At 38.4% G+C, this 24,172-nt stretch overlaps 1 protein-coding gene across 1 annotated transcript in view; it reads right to left on the bottom strand.

Annotated features, from left to right (window-relative positions):
* LOC308053212 (potassium voltage-gated channel subfamily KQT member 1-like) overlaps nucleotides 1-24,172 on the bottom strand; it is a gene marked incomplete at its 5' end in the record, with an annotated part of 492,142 nt that overhangs the window by 461,422 nt on the left and 6,548 nt on the right. Inside the window, one exon of the mRNA XM_080364037.1 lies at nucleotides 8,203-8,293. Coding sequence (XP_080220163.1) covers nucleotides 8,203-8,293 — 91 coding nt within the window. The remainder of the gene's footprint in view (nucleotides 1-8,202; nucleotides 8,294-24,172) is intronic.

Raw genomic sequence — 24,172 nt, 5'->3', positions numbered from 1 at the left:
CATGTTTTAGATCATCAACATATCACTTTACACAACAGACCCAGAGAAGGCCCTAAGCGCTAATGCCATGTTGCAAAGCACAGACTTAGAGTGATAGATTGGCACAAAACCAGAAAACAGATAAAAATTCCACTATTTTTACTTTCTAACACCAGTTGCTTTGATGGGATTGAGAAAATGCCCTCAAACCTGTTAGAATACACACGCTTCACTATAAATCATGGAGAAGACTAAATTGAGCTTACATACCATGCAGCCATATTTCTACTCTGCTAACAGTTTAAAAATGATATGGCATCTTATGACATCATTACCACATAGCTTAAATGGGAGAAGGGACAAAAGCAGAGACAAAAATAAAGGAATGAGACAGCTCCTCCACTATAGACAGGAAAAGTGCATTCTCTTTTAAAACCACACATTTTGAAAATGGTGTCAACTCACTACTTTCAAAAAAGAAAAGCCATCCTGAGGTCCATTTCAGAAACAGAGTAGTTAAATACACACATGTCTTAGCTGGCTTAAGTAAGCCAGCTATCACTTGGTACTCTGATGTTTGGATATTCTGAAATGCTTAGCCTATATATAAAGGATGATGTGTTCATGGCATGTGATGCAGAAGAAATCATTACATAAAGCCAAAACTGAGCAGTGACTTCAAGAAAGAAACAGAACAATATGACTCATCTGCGGCCTTTAAGTCTTTCATGAGATCCTCCTTTTATCCTTGTCTCCTAAATACAGCCGCAGCATGAGCCTCTCTCCTAGAAAGCTAAAGCAGCATTTGATGTGGGAGTTTCTAATCTTACATGTTAGCCTTTTCTCCAGCAGGATTTGCAAATAGGGATGTAAATAAAAACTACACGCTAAATGTAGTCTCAACATGATGATTTCAAGCAACCGAGCAGTGTGAGAGGGCAGTGAGGCCTTAAAATAAATGCAACAAGTAAGGACCCTGAAAACAGAGTCTCTAGTACTGTACCACTACGAACTAGAGGCGTTAATGTCTTTGGAAGATATGCTGTTGCTTTTTCCAGCAAAGAAACATGTCAGAGCAAAGCAGATGCATGAAGTCTGTCTCCCAAAGGAAAAGGTACCAAAGGAGCTGAGCTCATCTAGAAAAACCACTGGAATCCAGGATCCAGCTCCCAGCTCTGTTGAAACAGGGCAGGTGATCCCAGCTGAAACACTAAGACTATGCACCTTGTGCAGAAAGCTTCTAGCACAGCACAAGCCCTTTGAAGTCTTACCCCATAAACCTGAGAAAACTACATTGGGAAAACACCCATCAGGAGACCATGACCAGAATTTAGTGACCCCTGGTGAAAGCAAAACAAGACTTAGAAGTGCTTTACTGATTTTAACAGATAATGGTTTAGTAAGAAAGTATTCCTTTTTTGCATTGAAGACAGACGACTATCAGAATCACAACACTGAAATAACCAAGCTTTTGGTCCAATCCACCACATCAATTCCTACACAGTTTTGCCATTACTACTCAGCCTGCAAATGTTGCAGTGATTTCACATTTGGATTATGTGCTCTAAATTGGAAAGTACATTAAGATAAACAATATTTCCTATTCCTCTTTCATTCCAGTTGCAATGTCCACAACATTAAATACATCATGGCATACAAGTAGAAATTAAATTAACAAAGTTGAATCAATATAATTTATAGAAAAAACATTTTATTTTCTCAAAGTCAAGAACACTTCTGATATTCTTAAATTTAAAAGGTAAATAACATCAAGATAGTAAAACAGAGGAAAAATTCCATTTCATCTACAACACTGTTGTTATACAAATTGACGATTTATTGTGTCCTGCTACCAGTGTGTAAAAACATCATGTGTATGATAAAAATAATATCTTGATCTTGTTTTTAGAACAGCACAATTAATGGAACTACTTCCACAAGCTAAGAAACTCTTTTTGCAAGGTCTTTTACAATAAAAATAAAAATCTGTCTTTTGTAAACTACCATGGTGACCTCTCCTGGTAGAAAAATATATGACCTCTAACCATGAAAATGCTCCATTAGATTAATCCTTGAAGGAGGTATTACACCTGGCACACTTTATTTTTAATGACATATTCTTAAAGATCTAGATTCCATTTACAAGTCAAAACCAGCACATAAATTACTAGATCTTTAAGAAAACATTACCGTCTCCTGCTGTATAGGCAAAAGGCTATACAAGAGGTTTGGGCAACATTTAAAAAGTAATTTTTCAATAGAATCATCTTAGAGTAAGAAAAAATTATAACTGTACATATTCGAGAGTTAAAATATGGGACAAAGTGAAAGGACTGAATGTTACCTAAAAGTGACACAATGAAGAAAGCCTGAAAAATAGATGGGTGCAAGAATATGCGAAGTTTGCTGAATGCATAGCATTTTTTCCTGTTCTGGTATAAAAATTTGAAAGAAAAATAATAATTTCTATGGGAACTTTAAGTAAAAATACTCCCAGTTTGTTTGTTTGTTTCTTTGTTTTAAATTTTTAATCTCCATCACTTAGATACTGTGGTATTGGACTCAGGCAACTTCAAGGTTTGACTATGGTTACACAAAAAGTCTGTGTTAATACATTTACGTGCAACGCTTTGAGAATAGTTCAAGACATTTTTTGCTTTGAAAAACCACCCAACAACACTAACTGGTAAAAATACATGAATTTGTTGTATAATATGCACACACACCTGAAAGAAAGCTTTATAATCAGGAAGCAGACATGCCCATGTAAGTTTGACAACCTTCCAGAGAAGTGGCAGAAGAAGCAGCATAATTTTAAACACTACAGAAAATAAGATTTTAGAGGAACCTTCTTCAAATAGGAACTATAAAGGGGAGACTTACATACAAGTTACAAATATTAAAAGCCAAAAAGAACAGTTAAGTAAGCAGATTTTTTGTAATGAAATATATCACAAGCAAGCAGCACTGACTTGATTGATCTGTTGAACTCACAGGGGAAAATGCAGCAAGTTGGAGCAAAAAAGAAGGAAAATGGTTAGAAGTCTGGGAAATATGGTCAATGGAAATAGATTTGACCTGTGACAAGAAACCAAGGTAAAGATAAAGGTGCATATATTTATTTTAAGAACAAGTAAACTAAAACCAATTCTAATATTTAAAGACTGTATTTTTATTCTTTTAATTATTTGTTACAAATTTACCTGTAAACACATCAGTGAAGAACTTAAGTATGAAATTACTGCAAGCAGGTAGGGTTTCCAATTAAAAATGAATAATACTATGCCTATTCTCTTAATTTCTCAGAATATGCATTTTGAAAGAATTTGACATTAGAAAAAGAAAAACAAGCAACAGGTAAAAATGATGCAACAAACGGACTGTTGTCAGGTTTCGCCTTCTTCAAGGTTCCTGTCAGAAAAGTACATGGAGGGATAGCTCTGCAGATCAGGTAGGAATCAGAAACTCATTCTGCACTCAGTCACATGGTATTTAAGGGGCACTTATGAAAACCATTGGGAAGGTAGCAGATAAACACAAATAATAATTAAGAGTCGATTCTGTCAAAGACAGAAAGTGAACAGTGTTGACTTAAGATTAAGTTTTGACTGTAGGAAATCCCATAATCACTGTTCTTGACTTGCATTTGGAAGAAGCTATTAAAAAGACAAACAAACCCTGACAAATATCTCCATGAGGGCCAAAAGTGTCTAGATTAATTAATTAATTAATTAATTGCCCTGGTTCTTACAGAGGACCTTAATTCAGCTAGCACCTGTTCAAACAGCAACACAGTGGGATGCAAGCAATCTGAGAGATTTCTGGAGTGTTTCAGGAGTAAGTTTTAGATATTGGTATTGAATGAAAACTGGGAATGAGACTCAGCTTGATCTGCTGTTCAGATATACAAGGAAAAACTAGTTTGGGATATAATAATCAACGATAATGCCTTGGATGTAGTGTACAAGAAATAATGTAGTTCAAGATCCTGAAGAGAGTACAGACACTGCACTTCAGGAAGGCAAACTTCCAATTATTCAGGGAACGGCTAGGTGGGATCCTGTTGGAGACAGCTTTGAAGGGTCAACAAGTTCAGGATAGCTAGCAAGTCTCTAAAGACAACCTCATCCAAATGCAAGTGATGAAATCTAACAAGAGAACAAGGGAAGTTATTATTTCTTATTAAATAGCACTCATTAGGTTGCACTTAGAATACTGCACCTGTTTTTTCCACCACTACAAGAATGACTTTGATAAACTGGAGCAAGCTCCACATAGGGGCCATCAATGTGGTCAGGGCATAGGTCCATGCCCTATGAGGAAAGGTTGAGGAAACTGGACTTGTTCAGCCTGGAGAAATGAATGCATGGGGCACCTCTGAGCTGCCTCCAAATACATACAAGAGGGTTATTGAGAAGGTGGAACAAGGTTCTTTCCAGCAGTGCACAGCAGGAAGAGGAAAGAAAACAGACCATGGCAGAAGGATGAAAGATGACAAACTAAAACTGAAACAAGGGAAATTCATACTGGATATAATGAAAACTTTCTTCACTATGAGGGATGGTCAGGCACTGGAACAGGCTGCCCTGGAAGGCTACACAGTCTCCATCCTCAGAGGTTTTCAAGACCCAATGGGATAACACCCTGAGCAACCTGGTCTGGTCTCATCGCTGATCCTGTTTTGGGCAGGAGGTTGGACTAGAGACCTCCTGAGGTCCTTTCCAACTCAAATTATTCTATGACTGTATGAAAAGAAAAAATCAACAATGCATATGGATCCAGAGTTCTGTGAGATCCGGTATTTGCATGCAATGACAAGTGGAGATGGTACTCCCTCCAATTATACAGTCTGTAACTAAAGTGGCCACAATTATTTTGGAGAACACTATTTGTCTTTCCTGCTTGGAAAACTCCAACACATGCAAGAGCTTAAGAGAAGGACAGACAGTGCAAGTTTAAAAGGTAGATAGTAATATAGTATTGCCTTCAGTAATTCAAACAGTTTATTCACAACTGTGGCCTATTCCATTGTGCTTTTTTTCCCCAAACATTGTACAATAATTTTCTCATGCAGAATATTTTAAATACTGATGGATGGACAAGTGAAAAAGCTTCCAACAGTACAGCTCCAGGACCAAAGAAAGCATGGGAAACTAGAGATTCCTTTTCATACCACACTACATGTAGTAATCTGTATTAAAAACAACCGCAAGTATATTTAAGCTTTGTAAACTGTGAAATAACATGCACATTGTTGTTCTACCTAGAAGACTTGTGATTCATTTTAAATACTATTTGAAACTCTAAGCTTCCCTTTGCAAGTATAAAAAATTTAGAAGAAATTATGTTCTTCACTATATGTTCTGCTGTTGTTCATCAGCATGTTTCGTTGTGCCAATGCTACTGTCACTTCCCTCATTTGCTGGCTTGCTAAATAGTCAGACAAGAAAAAGAACAACCAGGAATTAACAGAGATCATAAAATGTCTCAAAGATGACAGATTTGCCTTAACATTCAAATGCAGGGTTAGAGAGTCATATTTTTTTCCCCCATAATTCACTTGAATTTTCAGAGACTTGAAAACATAGGCTTTGGGTGGAGGGGTGAAGACAGGAAGTGTTCAGGGCTTTTTTCACCTCAAGTTCCAGCAACTTCTTCAGCCCCCTTTTTCCTTTTAAACTACGAACACTGTTTTGGAGGGCCTTCTAGATACAGTATTCTCTCCTTAGTACATTCACATAGCTTGTCTGAATGATAGGTTTCATACTTGACAAGAGATTATCAAACACCACCCAGATGTAGTAAGAACATTAAAAAATTAAGTCTTTAAAACACGAGATTTTAGTGGCTTAGGACACATCTGCAGTTACATTTGTAACTAACATGCCGTATCTGCCCCAGTGACACATACTATCCAAATTTGTATTTGGCACATCATCTCACCCTCTCTAAAAAAATACAAAAACATTTAAGTGCCCACAAGTATCAAATGCTCTCCTTCTTATCAGGCCTTACCAACTTTCAACATTACAATTTTGTAGCTGGTCCTTCCCAACTGTCATTCTACCTCAGTATAATGAAAAGCACTTTTCCACAAGTGAGAAAGTACCACAATCATCACATACTAGTACTTATTTGCTACTGACACACTACAGAGCTATGCAAATAATTGAAGGTTTCTTCAATCAGAAGAGAAATGAATCAATTTCATTTTGAACTTGATCCGACAAATGCTTTGATTCAGTTTTGTTTCTCACCATACTGGCAGCCTCCTCTGTTCTCAGACACTTCCTGGAGAGCAGAATGGCATGGAAGGCAAAACATATATGCATGTGTTTTCATATTTTGGTGAGAGAAACTCTCTCTGGTTACATGACCAGTCAACTATGGCGTGAAGTAGATCAGCGTGATGACCTACTACAGAGTTAAAAGGACAATGATCTCCAGGCTTCTGTGGAGTTAACAGTCTCCTGGGTAAAATGGGAGATGCAGTTTGAAATTCCTGAAGGTAAAGGTGGGGAGAAGTGCTCCAAGCAGGAGTCTTACCATTTAGCTACTAGAAACAAGAAACCTCACAAGTCTATGAAAAGAACTAATTTCATTAACTCTAAAAGCTTTCATCTTCAAGTGTTGTAATTGAAGTGCATTCATTTCAGAGAAAACTCTCAGATTCACATTTTTAAGACTAATGCTTTCTGGGCAAGTGAATCACAGGAGCCAGCAGAAAAGATAATCTCTGCGCTGGCCATTTATAGGAAGGAAGCTAAGGAAACAGTAGGGAGGAAACTAAACTCAAGAGAGTAAGGGTAAGGTCATAAAACTAGGCGGCCAAGAAATTGTTCCAGCACTGCCACTGACTATGCGTGATTCATTTGTTAGATTATAACATAATTTAAAAATAGCTGGTAATACTATGTGGGCACTATGTGAACCACACATCTGTCTTCATCTAGTTATTTTTTGTCCAATAATAATATGTGTCTGCACATGCACATACTATCTACACAAAAACAATCAGCTTAGCACTGAATCCTTGCCAGTATTACTGTTTTGAGTGGTGCTTATACTGACCTATCATCACTCCACATCTTTCAGTGAGTATGAGAAGGCTATATATGACTGGCAGAATACTGCATTTTGTTTGACACTGAATATGGCTTAAAGGTCAAGCAGAATTTGATACAGGATTAACATTAATTAAAAACCCAAAATAACTCAGAGATCCTAATGATGGCTTAGTCAATTGCATGCAAAAGCTGCATATACTAATGTAGTCTAAGCCATAGGGAAGCAAGCAAGTAACTGATTTTTGTTAACAGGTGGAAAACCAAAATCCTTCATATTAGGAGCCACTACTTAGCAAAAAAAAAGAGACTGAGATTATCACGCATTGAGATCAGAGGATTAGAATGGCTGAAATACAGATATTGTGAGCAACAGTTTAAAAGTGATTTAGTAATTTTTTATGAAGGATACTTCATCTCAGTTCTTAACTTTCTACAGGTGAAAAGGAGTTTGGGGAGGGAACAGAGGAGGAACACTGTCTAATTTGTACTTGTATTTCTCACCTGCTTCAAATTAGCACTTAAAAATATTGTATGTGTGTTGAAACAGCTTATAGATGGTTAGAATCATTTCAGTTGGAAGAGACCCTCAGGATCTTCAAGTGCAACCACAACCTGACTCTTAGCACTAAACCATGTCCCTAAGAGGTCTGAGGCTTTAGCCAAGGCAGGGCCTTTGGGCCCAGAGAGGCAGTACTTCCCTCAGAAGTGGGTCAAGCCTGCATATTGCATATTGAGCTTACTGTTCCCTTTAGAAAGCTCTGTTCCCTTTAGAAATCTCTCTTCCCTTCAGAATGGAGTCTCCTGTGTTCCCTTTAGAAAGGGAGCCTCCTGCGTATCGAATATCCTGTTCCACATTGCACAAGACTGATGAACACCAATTGTCCACTGTAAGAGCTACAGGGTACAGTTCCATACTTTATGAAAAGGAAGTATATAAAAACTGTTAATCTATCAAGTACTCTCATACTGTAGAGATCTAGAAAATAATCATCCCCATTAAACTATGGCCTTCCTTTAATGAAAGCAGGTAATATATTAAGTGTCCTGGTAGCATGCTTTGCATGCAGATTTTTAACAGTTCTCTCTCTTGTTCACCTAAAACAATTTAGATTTAGTCAAACTGACTAGAGTCTTTCCCCCAAAAAAGTTCACTTACCATCCAGAAAAGGGTTCCAGTGGCAAATTCAGAATAGTGCTCTATAGTGGATAGTACACTGAATATTAAACAAATCAGCACCAAAAGAAATCTGCAAAAAAAGGAAACAGCATTTAGTGACTTGTGAAGATGAACTGCAAATCTAGATCTAGTTTTAGGTCTCTCATTCACATACCTTTTTTCATCACAAGTACTTTGTGTTTAATCAGTTCATTCTTTCTAGTCAAGTGAATACCACCATTTTACATTCAATAACTTTTGAGAAACATGGAATAAAAATGACAGGAAGGCTGAACGAAGTTAAATCAATAGGTAAAACTTGCATTATCAAGTATAGTTTCCCATAGAAGCTCATCAGAGCAAAAGTTTCATGTTTCAGTGATTGCTATATAACTTACGTGCTGCAATAGAAAGGAATTACAATTGACAATGCATGCATTAAAATAGAATTAGACATGTGATTGGAGTGGGGAACTGTAACTTCAATGAAAAATGTTCCATTGAGTGCATTCCATAAATTAAAACCACACATAAATATAGAAGAAACAGCTACTACCACAGTACTTCTAGCACCACAGTTTAGATCAAGAAAAAAAAAAATCAGAAGTCTCAAAATGTATACTCCTGACTCCAAAAATAGTTTTAAAAGGCAAAATTTAAAAATCACAAGAATTGGAAAATAAAATGGACAATTGAATCCTAGTTGATTAAACATTTAAATGCTGGTAGGATGCCTATTACTTTGATGCATTCAATGTCTTGGCCATCTTTCCACCATTGGTAACATGATATTTAAAAAACTGGTGGAAAGAAATGATGTATGAAAACCTCTGATGAGCAGACCGGAAATACAGACTTTTGATATATTTGCACTACAGCTTTCATCATCTCTTAAGGTCATGCAGAAAACAAGAGAAAAATAAGAAAACTGAAATTTCTTCCACTAATAGCCAGAAACATACTCTCTTGTGCCCCAGCTCATTCAGCTGTCATTTGCTGATTCCATGCCAAGAGGTTGTATCTAAACTCCTAAATTCCCAGACTCCCCTACCAGCAATTAAAATCTTCAGAGTCCTGTGTGTAACGAGATATTTTTTCCAATGAGAAACCCTTCTGAAGAAGATAAACACTACTGACAATGCTAGTTCAAGAATTTCGAAGCAAATGACAGACTTATAGCACTGGTGGCTGTACTGTTAAAATGGTGAGATTTCAGCAAACAGACAGAAACACACTAAATACACTTAATGTATTTTTGGTGGCTTTTACATGAAAAATGCAGGAGGAAGAACTTATCTGAAAGGGCAAAAATTCATATTCAACCTAGCGATCAGTGACAAAATGAATTTGTTAGGAGTATATCCAGGGATGTGCCCTGGTCAATATTTTTATCAGTGTTCCAGAAGAAGAAATGAAAAGCACCTCTTCAAGTCCACCCATGACAAAAACCAGGGGTTCGGTCAATAAACCTGAGGGCAGAGCCACTGGTCAGAGGTGCCTAGACAGGGTTAAAGAACAAGCCTACAGAAATCTCATAAAACACGGACAAATGTCAAGTCCTGCACATGGTACAGGGCAGGCCCAAACACACATTGGATGAAGGCTGCACATATCTTGGGCTGCATTCCCTGTAGCCCTGGTTCCCTTTTGCCAGGCTACACCTGTAGAGGTGCACACAGATGGGGCACCAGGTACAACACAGAGGTGACAGACCAGAGGGAGCTCATTTTTTTGAAACCATCACACTCATATGATCTCAGACCACACTCTCACTGGCCACTCATTTCCTTTGGACCGGAAAGTACTCATATAAATACATATATACACAGATTTTTATATATAGGAATATATATATATATAATCTATAGACTATGGAATTGTGGTGAGTTGACCTTGGCTAGATGTCAGATGCCCACCCAGCCATTCTCTCATTCTCCTTGACAGAACAGCAGTAGAAAATAAGATTTAAATGCTTGTGGTCCAAGATAAAGACAGGGAGATCCCTTACCAATTATTGTCATGGGAAACCAGATCCAACTTGGGGAAAATGAACTTAAATTATTGGCACTTGAAACAGATTTCAATAGTAAGAAACCGAGAAAAGTAGAACATCACCCGTCTGCTTCCTTTCCCAGGCTCAACTCCTTCACTCACAGCTCCTCTACCTTCCTCCCTCACACAGACCCTGAGTGGCACAGGGGGATGCAAAATGAGAGGTTGTGGTCAGTCCATAGCACTTTTCCTCCTCCTCACATTGTTCCCCTGCTCCTAGTGTGGACTATTCCAGAGGCTGCAGTCCTTCAGGATAAATCTGCTCCAGCATGGTCTCTCCAGGGGCTGCAGGGCAACCTCTGCTCTGGTGCCTGGAGCACCTTCATGCCCTCCTTCTACTCCTCTCAACTCAATGCTCACAAGGCTGTTTCTCACACTTTATTTTTCCCTCTCACCTCACAGCCTATGTTGTGTTTCTGGCTTTTCTCGAATGTGTTTTCCCAGAGGAGCCCAAATAGTGGCTGTGGGGCTCAGCTGTGACCTGTGGTGGGTCTGCCAGAGCTGGCTGGAATCACCTGTGTATATATACACAGATGTCAGGGAGCAGTGAGAGTGAGGCTTCTCCACCGAAGTCAGGCACCAACAGTGACAACTGCCCAGGCAAGGCCATCCCTTAACTCACCAGGATGCAGATTTGCAATTTGCAATACCTAAGGAGGGCTGAGGTGGTGAGAGCAATCAGCTCTATCAGCCTTTCAGTGGGCTGTCACACAAGGTGAGGTAGGGAGGCAGGTCCAGCATCCATTCAAGAAGCACAGGCAAGAACAGCAAGGGAAATTACTGCAACATAAGTCCAAAGTCTGCCCAAGAGACCAGGACTGGTCTAAGATTAGAGACGAAGTAATCTACAACATAGATTCAGGTTTAGCTCTTGCGAAGAACTGCTTGTTTATGGAAACACCCAGAATACATGTTTACGTCAGATGGAGGGTAGAATGAACCAACAGTCTTTATGCAGCACATTCAAACCATTACTAGAATCAGGGAAAACTGGAGAATGCTAATATCTGTGGCCACAGAGAGGCCCTTCAGCTTTCTTTTTCCTCTTGTAGGAATGCTTTAGATTTTCAGGCTACTCAGGATCCCAAGGAACACTGAACAGAGGATAATGAACTCTGAAAACAATTCTCATTCACATAATTGGCATGCGTGATCCAGTCATTGACACACTGAAAGTCAACTGCATGTAAGTGCTAACACAGGCAAAGAGGGACAGTGGTTTCTCAGTTGCCACACAGACAATAGCTGACTTTGTTCAAGTCTAAAATTGGATTTAAAGATATTAAAAAATCCTGCTTAATATCTAAAGTCAAAGGGAAAGCATTATCCATGAGAAACCGAAGCAAACAAACTTCTTACCAGAAAGGTTAGGTGAATATACATATACTTTTATATATATATATATATATATATATATATATATATATATAAAATCCCCATGGTGGGGGCTGTGATTGTTTCTTGAAAACAACATAGAGTCCAAATTCAGCATATGACCGTTTCAAATATAATGGATAATCAAACATTACACAAAGTAAATCTACGCTTTTACAGACAAAAGAATATGAATGAGTCTTTAGTTCAACAAAACCATGCACCTTATTTAGCATGTTTATAGTTAATATTTCAAAATTTCCCAAGACATTTGAGCATGGACAGCACACTGATGGAGGTGAGCCCTCTCCTCCCCTCAGCACTAGTGAGACTGTGCTGGGAGGACTGGGCCCCAGTTTGGGCTCCCCAGTGTCTACTGGCAGAGACATGAGGGAGCAAGTCTGGGGTTGTCCCATCTGGGTGTTGTTCTGAGAGGTAGAAGATGTGGGTATGCATCTCCTTAGTCTCAGAAGGACACTAAGCCCAAGGGCATGTGTGGTTTCTAAGCAGGAGCAGCGAGAGCCCATCATTAGCTCCAAGTAGAAAGACAAACATAAAAGAATTATTTCAGTAACATAGTGGCAAGGAGGTGGCTTCAGATTGTGAAACCTGTTCTTACCTAGGCACACAGTTTAGGGCTGTTGGTTATATCCCAAGGTAGAATTAATAAATAAATAAATAATCATAATACATTAATTTCCAAAGGGGAATTTGAAAGTTCAGTGTTCAGTGTTTTGGTTTTGGTTTGGTTTTTGTTGTGGTTTGTTTGTTTGCGGATTTTTAGCTTTTTTCCTGAGAGCTGCTCAAAGGAGAACAAGAGACCTAAAAGAACAAGCTTTTTGAGGTTCCCAACCCCTCAAACAGCAACAATCTTATAGATGTCTTCAGTAAACCTCTCCTAATGCCCAGGCGACATACGGTTCTCTTGAACTGCGTTCTGAGTATGCCTTGCATTTGCCTTACCTTACCTGAAAGCCGGCTGGTAAAGGCCTGACATTTAGTAGCACTGTGCAAGAGAACAAGCCAAACTTGTGCTGCCTGGAGTAAAGGACGGATGGAGCCAACAGGGAAGCATGTTTGTCATGCACACTGAAAATTAAAATCTGATTTCACTGAGTCTTTCATATACAGAAAGCTGTTTCCCCAGTTTTGATGGTGTGAACAAAGACAAATGTGCTCATCGTGGGCATATTACTGATTCCTAGTTCTTCATTAATGGCAAATACCCGGGGCTGAAATATCTTTAGAAAAAATACAGCTGAAAGTGAAAAGAGATCCAGGTAACACATCTCAGTCAGAGTTAGCAGTGCTTTTAGCACAGAACAGATCTTGGCCAAGGTCTCACAATTCATTAGTTACACAGCCCATCGCCCAGTCCTGCTACTTCTTTCATTCCAACATACACAAGTTGCTGAGCATATTATTCAGTGATTTTGCTTCTAGCTCAAAACGTTTATCCCTTTGAAAATGATGGCATATTATAGGGGGTAGAGAGACCTGTGCAAGTCATAATAAAACTGATACACTGCTTTAAGTGGGTCACTACACTGACCAAAGATAAGCCAACCAGCAGAGGGGGCAAAAGTCCCACTTTCTTCCCGTAGGCATTATTGCTGGAGAGTCATACCTCAAAAAACACAACAACAACAAACATTGAGCAAAGCATTGAGAACAGGAGACTATGAAACACAAGCCACCTTTTGTCAAACGGAAAAGAGCAAGCTGATAAGGAGCTTACAGCACAAGTGTATTGTCAGCATCCAATACTAGAAGAGCCTGGGCATGAGACGATGCAAATCTTTCCCCTTTCCTTAACATGCCTATTAGGCCTCAGAAAAAGTAACCAAATGTGTAAACTTTAAATAAAGAGACAAATCACGAAAAGGCTGATGCAAGGTGCAAAGATTTATGTGCATAAGGGAAAACAATTGGTGTCATTTATTTATTAAAGGTGCTAGAACTGTGCAGAGGCCGCTAATACAGCCTGCAAGTTTTGTAACTTCCAGCTATTTGTTGCTTCCCTCCTGTATTTATTTGGTGAGACCCACTCTCTTTTTCCAATTCGAAAACACACATTAAATCAATCCAAAGGTCCCCATACACTCACTTAATTTATGGTACTACTTGTTGTGGCCAGTGAGTGTCACTCTTTCCCAGTGAATTACAAAGACATTCTTTTCTAGCACAGGATAGGCTGGATAAAGTATAATTCCTCATATAAAATGTATTTATCTGAAATGCAGAATCGCTGCAGATCACTTTTAGTCATAAAAGATCAAGACTTGCTTTTAGCAAGAGGGAAAGGGTTAGCTTCAGAGCACCTTGAAGGGTTAGCTTCAGAGCTCCTTTCCCAAATCCAAATCCCAGTGTAAAACCCTTACAGTAATGTCAAGCAGAAAGTTCTTGTCTTTGTATACTATATTATTAACAATTTCAAGCACTGTAGTGCCACATCTAGCTTGTCACTTTTGTCAATTGTATGACACGACAGAATGATACCTACACAGCATATGACAGTTAAGGCTATGGGTGAAGACGAACTTCAGACCAGCATTCAGAGCAAGGCAAGCAAGGACAATGTCAGCTCTAAGCAGTACTAGACCATCATACTGTGTTATTTCAAGACAGCTCAAAGTAGGGATGGATGACCTTGAGACTCTCGACCTTGATTCCAAAAAAATAAGAAATCATCACAGCCTGTTTATATGAACCTGGAAGAACAGCAAGCCTTGCATAAGAACTTTAGGTAATGTCAGAGAGCCTGAGACTCAGCCTGATATATGCTATAGGAGGGTAGAGCAGGTATCAGTCTTGCACAGCTCAGCAGCAAACTGCAGTGGCAGCATTCTTCCAAGTAGCTTGTCACAGGAGAAAGCTGTGGTTTATAAAAACAATTTTCTTCTTATTGACCCCAGTTTGGCTGAAAGATGCAACCAGCAAGTGTCCTCAATTGTAAATCCTAAGCCAATCTCAGCGATTTTTCACTTTTATCTGATGGGAAGCACATATTTATTTTCCAGCTAGGCGATTTATATGGAGAGGGAACTAAAGTGTTAATTTACTTTAAAACTGCTAATAATTGCACAGACAATTGTCAGAGCCCTCTGGGCTCTGACCTCAGCCCGTCCCAGTCCCCAGGGATTGCTTCTTCAGCTAACATTGGATTAAGCCATTTCTAAAATACGTTGTAGCCGACAGCAGAGAAGTATTTCCCCTCACTTGCACAGCCTAAATGAGTGACTGCAGCACATCCACTTCTTGAGCTGAATTAGGAGACATTTTATCAGGAGATCACCCAGACTGCTAATGATCATTTTGCTTCATGATTTATTAGTGAGAGCACAAATCCCATTATCTGACCCAGTTTTGCCAGTACTGAATGGCTGCTAGCATGTGACAATTCAGAATGAGAATACCTTGGGGAATGTGAGACAGAAAAACATGTTATGAAACAGCCTGACTTAAGATTCTTAAGAAATTAAGAGTGTGGCTCAGAAGAAAGCAGCTGAGGACTGTTTCGATCTCAGTTCATTCATTAAAATGAGAAAAAAAAGGTAAAAAGGAAAAGAAATATGCCAGTTGTAGTCTTTGTAACCTCTTTAAGATGGTTGTCTTATATATAAGGATTTCCATTCTGAACGATTATTTGATGCTTTTTACATCATTCTAAACATGTAATATACACTTGGTCAAAGGACTGGAGTGCTACATTTTTGTCTATATGAAGGGAGAGCAATTCCACAAACTCTGGCAAATAACTATGAGGCAGAATTTGTAGGGGAGAGCTAATGTGTAAAATAAAAATAGCAAAATAAAACCTCTTTTTCTGAAGTGCTTCAAGCGGTAAATTCAGGTTTTGCACGTTTGATAATTTCTTGTGCTTCTGTTGTCTTGTTTTGATGATAAAAACATTTTTCTGTTCATGCTATCTTTTCTCATTTTATTTCCTTCCACAGTTTTTGCAGCTAAAGTGCTGTTGTCTACAGAGACAGTGAATTCTGGACATCATTTTAGATGTGAAACAGAAGACAACAGGAACCTCTTTTGCAGGTAATACCTGAAGCTCAATTTAATTCCCATTATAACCACAAATCACCATTATTCCTAAAAACTAAGATTATAAGATAAATTTTTAAATTTAATATTGACAATACTAACATATCTTTAACATATCTTTACTAACGTATCTTTAATTTTTTATTTGGACTAAAAATCATAAACATTTAACATTTAGAAGTTTCTTTATCTGTTTTTTATTTTTGAGGTTTTAGAGTTGAAACAGTGAAAATTTGCAACTACATAATTAAATTTGAACAGGTCTCCTGTTAATTTAATATTTATTCAAGGAATCAGTACACTAAGAAAGATGTAAAACAGATTCAGATTTTTATGTAGACTATCAGGATAAAATAAAGATAAGAATCCCAAAATAGAGCTATTGAAAGTGTCATCAGTTGTAAATAATTTGGATGATGAACAGAAACACACTCAATTATATCAAAATAAAGTTAAGCTTCTTACTAAAAAAGGTAAAGGCATCTTGAGAAACAGATGGCATTAATTGCTTTCTGTATCCAAAGGTCAATTTTTGTGTTCATGAGAGCTCACATTCAAATTAAATGCTGTGTATTTTTATGTATCATAAAAAGTGGGAACTACCTGCTGATTTCCTGATGTGTTAAGAAAAAAAAAAACACAACAGTATTTTTCCTGTACATTGCAATACTGCAATGACTATTTCAGAAGCTATAAAACATGCTCATTCCATTGCAGCAGAATTTGCTTCTGAGTTCAGCTCTGCTCCATAACCTCCCACTCAAAAACACAGCATTAAAAATAATAGGCTACATGTTACTATTGTACATCTGAATCTACAGAGAACCTGGAAGAATGGAAAGGATGTGTTAGGGCTCTGAGGGCACCAAGAGGCTCTGATTGCCCTGAGATGCATGAAGATCAACCCAACACATTCGATCTTCCTGCTAATGCCTCGTCACCCACCTTTTACCAGCAATACAATCCCCACCTGCAGTCATGGTACAAGGGCATCCAGATTATTATGTGGAGCAGATTTTGGTTACTCAGCTACTTTGTGGAAGGATTCAATACCTCAACAATTGGCAGAGCTATGGGCCACATTAACACTCCTGGGAACTGGCGGACAACATGCATAAAGCTAAAGCAAGGGCTTTTTACAAGTCCTACTCCAAAACTGGACCTTTGCAAGGTGCAGGAACACACTTTGATAGGAAGGGGGTTGCTCTCAGGACCCTGGTTGCATCAACACGCTCTATTTGCTCTGGTCAGCCTTTTGGTGCACTCAGGGCCCTGGCAACATGTGTGATTACTTCACAAATTCATCTCAGGACATGTCTACACAAATGTTACTGGAACGTAAATGAAACTGAGCTAGTTTGAGCTGCCTTGTCTGAGAACTGCTGAAGGCAGCATATCTCCACACAGGTCAGCTGCCTAAAATGCTAGGTGTGCTTTCCAGTCTGCTCTGGTACCAGTGTATGATCTAGCTAGTTTAAAGTGAGTGCATGTGTGCTGCCATGTCCTGGGTCAACATGTCCTCATGAAGCTCAGAAAACCTGCAGTCCAAAAGCTGCACAGTCTTGTCATCTATAAGATGTTAAACAAAGCAGAAGATTATCTACATTTCATTCTTTGTATGAATAACGTGAAGAAAAAAAATGATTGTTCAGCAGGCTTATACAGCATTAGTTCTTACACAGAAGATCCAGAATTCGGAACCAAATATTTTTTCTAGCATGTATAATCTCAGTAAAAAGCTCTGTCTTTCCACTACTATCTATCAGCTCATAGTAGTGAAAAAAACAAGACTCTCAGTTCTGCTGCTCAGGTAGGCACTTAACGTGATTATTTTCTGTTGGCTTCCTCCAGGTTCTGTGACGCTCTCATACCATCCCATTTTGAGTCCCACAAAACAGGTTCCTCTGAGTGCAAGGGTGCCTCAATCCAAGGCTTTCCCAATACCAAGAGCTCCTTTTTGATCACAACTCCCCAAAATGCTAGAAACCTCCTTCACTAGCAATGTTTCAAATTTCAAACACAGCTGTTCTTCTTTTTTCCAGGCAGTCTCAAATAGAGGACCTAGATCCAAGATGCTCTAATAATCTTACAGTACAGTCTGTGGGCTGCTGCCACCTCCAACAGGACAGAAAAGCTTGCTGAAGCTAGTGGGAATGGTAAGTACCTGATTAGTGCTCCTCACAACCAGCATCAAAGTAGATCTTCCCATTCTTTACTTGAAGTCTTCAGATATTGAACTTGAATCAGATAAGGGATAGTTTCTAATACTATCAGCCAGAGTCAGATAGACTGAAGATGGCAAAAGTAACAGGAACATTTTATGGTAGGTACTATATAAAAACATATATAAAACCCCAAATGGTACTGTTCCAGGCAGTGATCTTACAGTATATAATTTTCATTTCACTTAACACAAGTAGCCGTTCATGGGTGTACACAACCTCAGTGTGAAGAAGCTGGAACTGCTCTCCTCTCTCACTGGATAAGTGTTATCCTGGAGTGGGAGGCAGGGAGGGTCTGAAGCTGAGACCCCTGAGGTGCCTTTCAGGACACATGGTATACATTGTAGTCCCAGAGACAGGTTTTAGACACTGCTGGAGACGTTTCTGCCACAGCAGAGGAGCTGTTTGTACTCTCAGTGCACACCACAGGCTGTTGGAAAGAAGCCATGGGGTTGAGCTGGGTAAGCAAGTGGTATCTGTGTTATGACAAAAGTGCTGGAAACAAGTAGCAGAAACAAAGGTCAAGTCCTCTCTGCTCTCCAAGTAAATCCATTCCCATAGAAACAAACAATCCTTTCGCACCTTCTTCTCCAATACAGCAGAATAGCATTATCTTCTCCTTCCAGTATCTTTAAAACAGTAGTCAGCACACACTGCCTTCATATTTTTTTTAAGGTTATTATCTCTGTCACTGAGCCATGCACCAAACTGCAGGTTAGTTTTGAGAAGTCTAAACTTAAAGATAAATTGTTTAATTAACTGCCAACTGATCTGTAGAATCCAACAAGCTGCATCTCGGTTGCCTCTTAGGCAATCAGGAAACATCCTTGTGGATTGCTCCTAACAGGCTCTGGGATGCTAAACATAGCTCTAACCAATGACCTTTTCAAACATACTGGAGAAAAAAAACCTTGAGTGAGTGCCAAATTCCCTTGGACAATGTGGGACAATAGTTGAATATTTGGTACAACTTAAAAACGTTTAACAAGACTCACCACTGATTTGTCTTTAGGTCTCGCTTCAAGTTTTTGTTTGACAAACAAGCTGTTCCTCAAGATGCAATGGCAAAGTTTACAAGTTTTAACTTGTCAACAAGTGACTACCAGGTCCTGGGTCTCCATAAATAATTCTGATTAGATTTCTGGGATACTTATAGGTAAAGTAAGTGGATGGGTGTGAGTTTAATTTGATGGTTTGGGCTGAAGGCACTTAAAGCTCATCACATGCCAATTTCCGTTTCCCTGCCACTGCCAGTTTGGCTTTCTCTTGTTCCCTGCTGTTCATACTCTCTCCTGCAATGGGCAGTTCTCTGTGCTGCAAGGGGGTGAAAACAGGTTGTGATTGGTTACTTGCTTGGGGTAGTCATTTACATCAACAGGGAACAGTCTTGCTTGTTGGTGGCAGTTCAGTTCCTAAAGGGAAGGAGCTCATAAGGAGGAGACATAAATAATTCTGAACTAGTAGAACTGGTCTACTCATTACTATCCAGAAAAGAGCTGAGGTGCTGCTTTCTGGTATTTTGTAGTCCCCTTTGTGTCTTTCTGTGATTCCCAAGGATGTCAAGCCATAGTTTGATCTTTACTTTAGCAAATACTGAGAGCTGCTAAAAATAGAGCAGTATTTCCTCTCAAAACACCTGGCTTTCTTTTCTTCAATTTTTTTACTTTTGTGAAGACAGAAACTGACCCCTCATCAACTATGTACAGACTTCTCCTTACTCTCTCTTTAAAAGGAAAGAAGAAAAAAAAAAAAAAAAAGTTTTACTTATCAGAGGAAAGAGGATTATCTGAGAATTCCTTATTTGATTTTGGACTCTGACTTAACACAGTTCACATCAACAGAAGACAGAGGTGCCATGTTTTCCCAAGAGAGGTCTTGCTAATGTACACTAAATTTTAGTATTTCTTTATTTCTCCTGAAGTCCATAAGTCTTATGCATACAACAAGAGGATACTGCTTTTTCATTGATGTTTTTAAACCATCATCCTTAAATCTGTTTCATGTGTTAAAAAGTTTAAATAGGCAGTACTGGTACATTGGACAGTTGATCAACATGGGTTAAAGGTAACAAGTGAGTGCCTCTCTGTGTCCCGATCTTCCTAACCGTTACTTCATTTGGGAAAGTAGATAGTGCAACTGTAAACATGTTTCTGTTGTTATTGTAGCCAGGGACAAATTCTGTTTAGTAGATAATTGCCTATGAGTATGTTCTACTGAAGCCTGCAAACACTTGGAACTAGTAGGTTAACTACAACACTGAGAGCAAAATGATTTCAAGTACTTTATCAAGGGTGAACACTTTCAAGGTCATGCTGTAACGATCTCATTTTCCTATGGAAGACAAACCTAATGAAAGCTCTTAAAGGAGAAGTATTAATCATTCCTCCTTTTAACTTTTGCATCAAATAATGCCATTTCTATCAAAGACTATCTGCGTGGGGATTTGTGTTTATCTGCTGCAGATAAGTGTGCTTGAAATGTTGATATATGAGATGCTTGTGGAAACAACTAAAAAAGAGATGGGTGAGGAGAGGACAAACTTATAAACTGGTAGACAGAGATATACTCCTTGGCAATCAAATACAAAATAGTAGCTTTTCGGCCTTTTGGGCTTGCCAAATTTCATTGCCTCTGCAAAGCTATGTTTAGAGAAGAAAACATTTTTAGAAACATGTGAGTACTACAGTAAAAGAAAATCAGCAAAAGTCATTATAGAAAAGCTGTTGAAACCTATGCCCTGTAGTGTTCAGATGCCTTGATCATGGGCCACTGGTGTTTTTAACACAACTAAATATGTCTTTCCCCTGCTGTGTTCCTTCCTTGAAATGGAGCTACTGTGACTTACTTCACTGTGTGGAAGCCCTTAAGCTAGATACATACAAATGGCTTATATACATTTCTAGTTTAAATTATATCCAAAAACTGGTTCTTAGTATCTTAGATTTTTTTTTTTATCCTATACACTGTTTGCTCCAGCAAGATGTGAAGTCAAATTGTTCTGTTCTACTAACACACTAGAACAGAAGAAATCCAATTGCTTCAGCTGGAGTTAAATTACAAGAGAAAGAGATTGGATTAATGGTAATATGTCCAACTAAATCTATGTGTAATTACACCTATTGGTCCTTTGGCTTTTTGCTTGATGATAAACTACAGAGTTATCCAGCAGAGACAAATAGCTTGAGGACAGCATGTTGTCAGGGAGAATAAATAAGTATAGCCAACATAAAATTCTATTAGGGGTTCCAGAGGCACGGGTTGCTCTTTATTTTAAGTGGTTATTTTGTGGCAAGAAAATTAAGGAGAGCATGTCCATTGTTTTGTGCTATAGAAGTGCAAGACTTTCTAATTCCTGCATGCATGAAGCACTTCAGTTTTTTCTAAATGGGATTACACTGTGTTATGTTGAATAGCCAAGTGCTTCTACAAAACATTCCCGCTAGTCTGAAGAAAACCTCATTCCTGGTGCTTACATAATTTTGTTATCCAAATGAATTTCCAAGTCATAAGAGAAGGTTGTCCATGTGCCTTTGTAGGCAAGTTGTGGTGTCCCTCGGTTCTCTCAGAGGTCTGTTTCCAGGCTCCTGAGGTTTGATGTTTTGTGGAAATGTCTTGACCTTATACCTATGTGATCCTACACAAGTTAGACTTGGTTGGAAACTTTGGTAAAGGAACTATTTTTCTGTTGAAAACACCAATATGTTAAAATTAGAAAGTAGTCTGGGAATGTGTTGATTTCAGCAGAACTGGAGGAGATCAGAGAGGTTCAAATGGAAGCTTGCCTAGCTTTAGATGCTGCTAACAGGCATCCGGCCTGACAGGGAGTTTGGGTATATCTATCTTTCTGGTTTGCCACAGAATAAAGTATTTTCAGGGATCTGAAGCCTTCAACTGAAGGAAAAGTCCACCTAGAACATGGGTATACAGAAGGTATCTGTTTTTATTTTTTTTCCTTCAGCTCATTCTAGGTTGCATCCAGAAATGCCTGATGGCCCAGTTGCATGTAACATGAAGTTGTCCAGCTGACTCCAATACAAAGTAATTAGCCAGTATTTCTACACACCTAGAAAATATTAAAGGTAGTTTACAAACACACATTCTACTCTGTATTTTTCTTTAGACCTTTCACCTGCATATGTATAAATTGTCACAAACCAGTTTTAATCAATAGCTAATACTAATGCTGTTCAAAACACAACATGAGCCACATATCACAGGGAAAGATCTGCCACTTCAAACCAGCTTTCTGAACCAACTTCCCAAAGACATGTTATTTTTTAAAAATCCACAATTCCTACTAATAATGAGCCTTTCACATTTTCAAAACATTTAACAGCCTCACATATTTGCTGCTCTTTAGAGCTCTAAGACTTGGATTTTGCCTTTTCTCTGAGGTTAGCTGGCACTAATCCAGAACTGATAAATTACATTTGTGCATCCATTACAATTGTCAGAAGCACTGATCTTACAGAAACCTTTTCTCAGTGCCCTGCCATTCCTAGAATTTAATTGAGTGCCTGTATCTTCCTCTAACATCCATGCTGCTACATTTGTCTTTTTTGCTCTTATTTCCATATGTCTTGTTACCAGAATGTCCGGATGTCCTCTCCTTCCCTGCGTACAGGTATCAAGCTTCTCTTTTGATTCTGAGGCACTATGACTTTCTAGAAGAGACCTCATCAGTTCTTTAAACATAGACAGAAACAGTTCATCATTACTTCATGATCAGTGTTCATGAATCTGATATATTTATCATCAACTTTGACTGTGAGAAAAAAGATCAGTAGGCTTCAGCATGTGATCTAAGACACAGCTCCACAGGGACAGGAAATTACTGCCACCATTTACAAAGTAACACAAATCTCTTTGTAGTACTCACATGAATTCATGTTTCTGAGTTCAAGTTTCAAAAAAAGGAAAAAAAAATAAATGCATATAATGTTGCTGTGCAAATACATTTATTAACAAGCTAGTGCCAGCTTGATTATCATGAAGACATCTGAAACACTTTTGTTCTTGAATTTGATACCATGTGGATTCCACAAGTTAATGAGCGATTGTAACATTAACGTCAAGGAGTACCTTTTTATTTTGATTGTTTCTGTAAGAATAGAGCATTTTTCCACAAAAGAGTAACAAAGTTCCATCAACAGCACCATATTAATGTCACACTACAGTATTTATTTTCATTATAGAAACAAATGGTTTCACTATAGAAACAACATTAACCTGTGGGAAGACTAATGCGTATTCATTGCAGAGTCCATTACAAAATTGAGCTTCTAGAATAAGATGGATTGAATTTCTTACATAAATGATGGAAAAAGTCATCAATAATTTCAAAAAATGAAAATAAAACTTATGCAGCCTGCGGCTTTGTGCTCTGTGGTTAGGTTATTCTGTGCCTAAAGTGAAGTATGCTCAGATCAAAGTTCTTCCTTAGGAACTATTGTAACACCTCTCTCCTGAAAAGACTCTTTGGTGCCAATCTACTTGAGCTCAAGGGAAGTATTTTCATCTTTGGGGTTATTAACTTATCCATCTTCTACCCAAACGCTTATTTTAACAAAACATGAAGAAATTTAATATCTCTGACATGTCTCATCCTCTGTCAATATTAGCTGAAACTTGCCAACTGGCTCAAAATTTTTTTGCAAGGCACTTCTAGACAGATGCGCTCAGACAGTGTGGTTGCAGAAACCTCATTTCCTTCGGAAAAGAGGCTAAAAATTTAGAACTGTCTCCATGTATTTTTAGAACAGCTCAGTCTCTGGACTTTCTAGAATACTAAAGATAATTCTGTTTAATATTAGTGCACCTCCATTAGCATCTTAAGCCATTCCACCATATACAGTTGAACATGCAACCCTAAGTAGTAGTAAGATTATTCCACTTGCATGAAGTTAATAGTTCTTGGGTTTATTCCCTTTAATATCACTCATCTTTTGGTATCCAAAGTTTATCATCATAGACAAGACATCAGCTTAGTACCTCTCTGTATATAGAGATACAGACATATAGACATAGCATATAGGCAAAAATTAGCTACTGTAGTTACAAATTGGAAAACTTCTTAGTTCAATTTCTGTATAAAATGTCCAAATAAGTAATTGTTATGCTGGAAATAAACATCCTGAACCTAATAAGGATAATAAAAAACCCTAACTTACCCTTATGAATGTACATCATGTCCAGACCTAAGCTGTGACATCTGGGTCACAACCAGAATCTTGAAAGCAGTCATATGCTTGCAATTACTTTGAACT

Source organism: Nesoenas mayeri (assembly GCF_963082525.1).
Source record: "Nesoenas mayeri genome assembly, chromosome: 1".
Lineage (NCBI taxonomy): Eukaryota > Metazoa > Chordata > Aves > Columbiformes > Columbidae > Nesoenas > Nesoenas mayeri.
Note: the sequence above shows the minus strand (reverse complement) of the source record. Positions and strands in the feature narration are given on the sequence as shown.